Source organism: Bidens hawaiensis, unplaced genomic scaffold (assembly GCF_021521415.1).
Source record: "Bidens hawaiensis isolate Kalapana, Puna unplaced genomic scaffold, B.hawaiensis_p1.1 tig00022513_1, whole genome shotgun sequence".
Lineage (NCBI taxonomy): Eukaryota > Viridiplantae > Streptophyta > Magnoliopsida > Asterales > Asteraceae > Bidens > Bidens hawaiensis.
The window spans coordinates 300,601-302,238 of record NW_027493506.1 but is presented as its reverse complement, the minus strand read 5'-3'; the positions used below and the strand labels follow the sequence as shown (position 1 = coordinate 302,238).

At 35.5% G+C, this 1,638-nt stretch overlaps 1 protein-coding gene across 1 annotated transcript; it reads left to right on the top strand.

Moving 5' to 3' along the window:
- The first annotated feature begins 906 nt into the window (after nt 1–906).
- On the top strand, nt 907–1,290 carry LOC143565732 (uncharacterized). The gene has a single exon (XM_077052613.1). The coding sequence runs from the start codon at nt 907–909 to the stop codon at nt 1,288–1,290; it is 384 nt and encodes a 127-aa protein (XP_076908728.1).
- Nucleotides 1,291–1,638: the final 348 nt, after the last annotated feature.

Below are 1,638 nucleotides of genomic sequence, written 5' to 3'. Positions count from 1 at the left end.
ATATAATGTTTAATTTTTTAAAATTATTTTGTTTACAATTGCCATAAAAGTAGTTGGGACTTGATAAAAATAATTCTTAAGGAGAGTATGTTTATGTTATTAACGCTTGTTCAGTAGTTGTTCCTTCCTAGTGTCGTGCTTGCTAGCGTTTTATATAATTCTGAAGATGGTACGGGAATCAACAATTGTAAAAAAATTTTACAACACACACTCAAGAAATAAAATCAATCAACAAAAATGGAGTACCAAAGGATCAGGCTACCAACATATTAAAAAACTAGCCATCACTTTTCATCTTTTGACTAATCAAGATTAGGTATCCATCGTTCGCCAATTATAAAAATAGTTTATAATTATAAAAATAATTTAAATAACTTAACTACAATTAACAATAACATAATTGCGAATTAATTAAATTGTGTAAATATGCCTGCTTCAAAATGATGAAAACATAAACATATTCGTTGGTCAATAGCATTAACTAACTACAATGATGATAACAGTAATATAATAATATGTAACGGTTAAAAATATACAAGCTTTATTACAAAGTAACGAACCTTAACAGAGAGTATAATGGTAATATAGTAAAAATTATAATCACAGTAATAATAATAATAATTCAATATATGTAATTTACATTTGTTTAGTGAAGTGTATATATTAGAATTATTATATTTGTAATCTATATTTTGTATTTATGGATAATATTAGTTTGTTTGGAGAAATCCCGAATAGAATGGGATTCCCTTTTGTATTTAAGTAGTAGATTATCATAATGAGAAGGTAAGGAATTATAACATTCTACATGGTATCACCAGCCTAAAACCTACATGGCAAGGAATAATAACCGTTTCTTATTTTCCGGCAGTCCTTCGATCCTTCTCTCATCTCCCTGCTTCCCTAATGGATTCCAAACTCCACCCCGCAGTCACCGTCTCCAACATCAAGCATGTTATTCCGATAACTCTCGATAACGAGACGGGCGAATACACTTCTTGGTCCGAATTATTCAAGATTCATTGCCGTGCCTATCAAGTTTATGATCATCTCTTACCTAAATCCTCATCTTCCACCGCCTCATCTTCATCGAAAAAACAGACGAATGAACAGGTAGCCGATGCCCTTGCGGCTACTAATTTGTGGGATCGATTGGATGTCATAGTCCTTCAATGGATCTATGGCACCATCTCACGCGACCTCATTAACACCATCCTTAAACCAAACACAACTGCCCGTGAAGCTTGGGTAACCCTCGAAACACTCTTTCAGGACAACAAATTGTCCTGATGCATCTACCTCACACAAAAGCTCAATAACACTCGACTCGATAATTTCGACACCATGGCAGCCTACTATCAAGAGGTCAAGGTACTATGTGATCAACTGCCAATGTCGATGCCCCGCTCACCGACGCAAGGATGGTTCAACAACTGATCACCGATCTCAATGAGCAATATGAAGGAATTGCTATGCTTCTGTCGAACCTTCAACCTATGCCCACGTTCCATGAAGCTAGATCCAAACTGATGCGTGAATACGACAGAAAAGCTAACATGTTTCTTCATGCTTCACAGAATGCGGGAACGACCCTTCATGCAACCACCTCTCACAAAGCCGATAACTCAAACCTTCGAT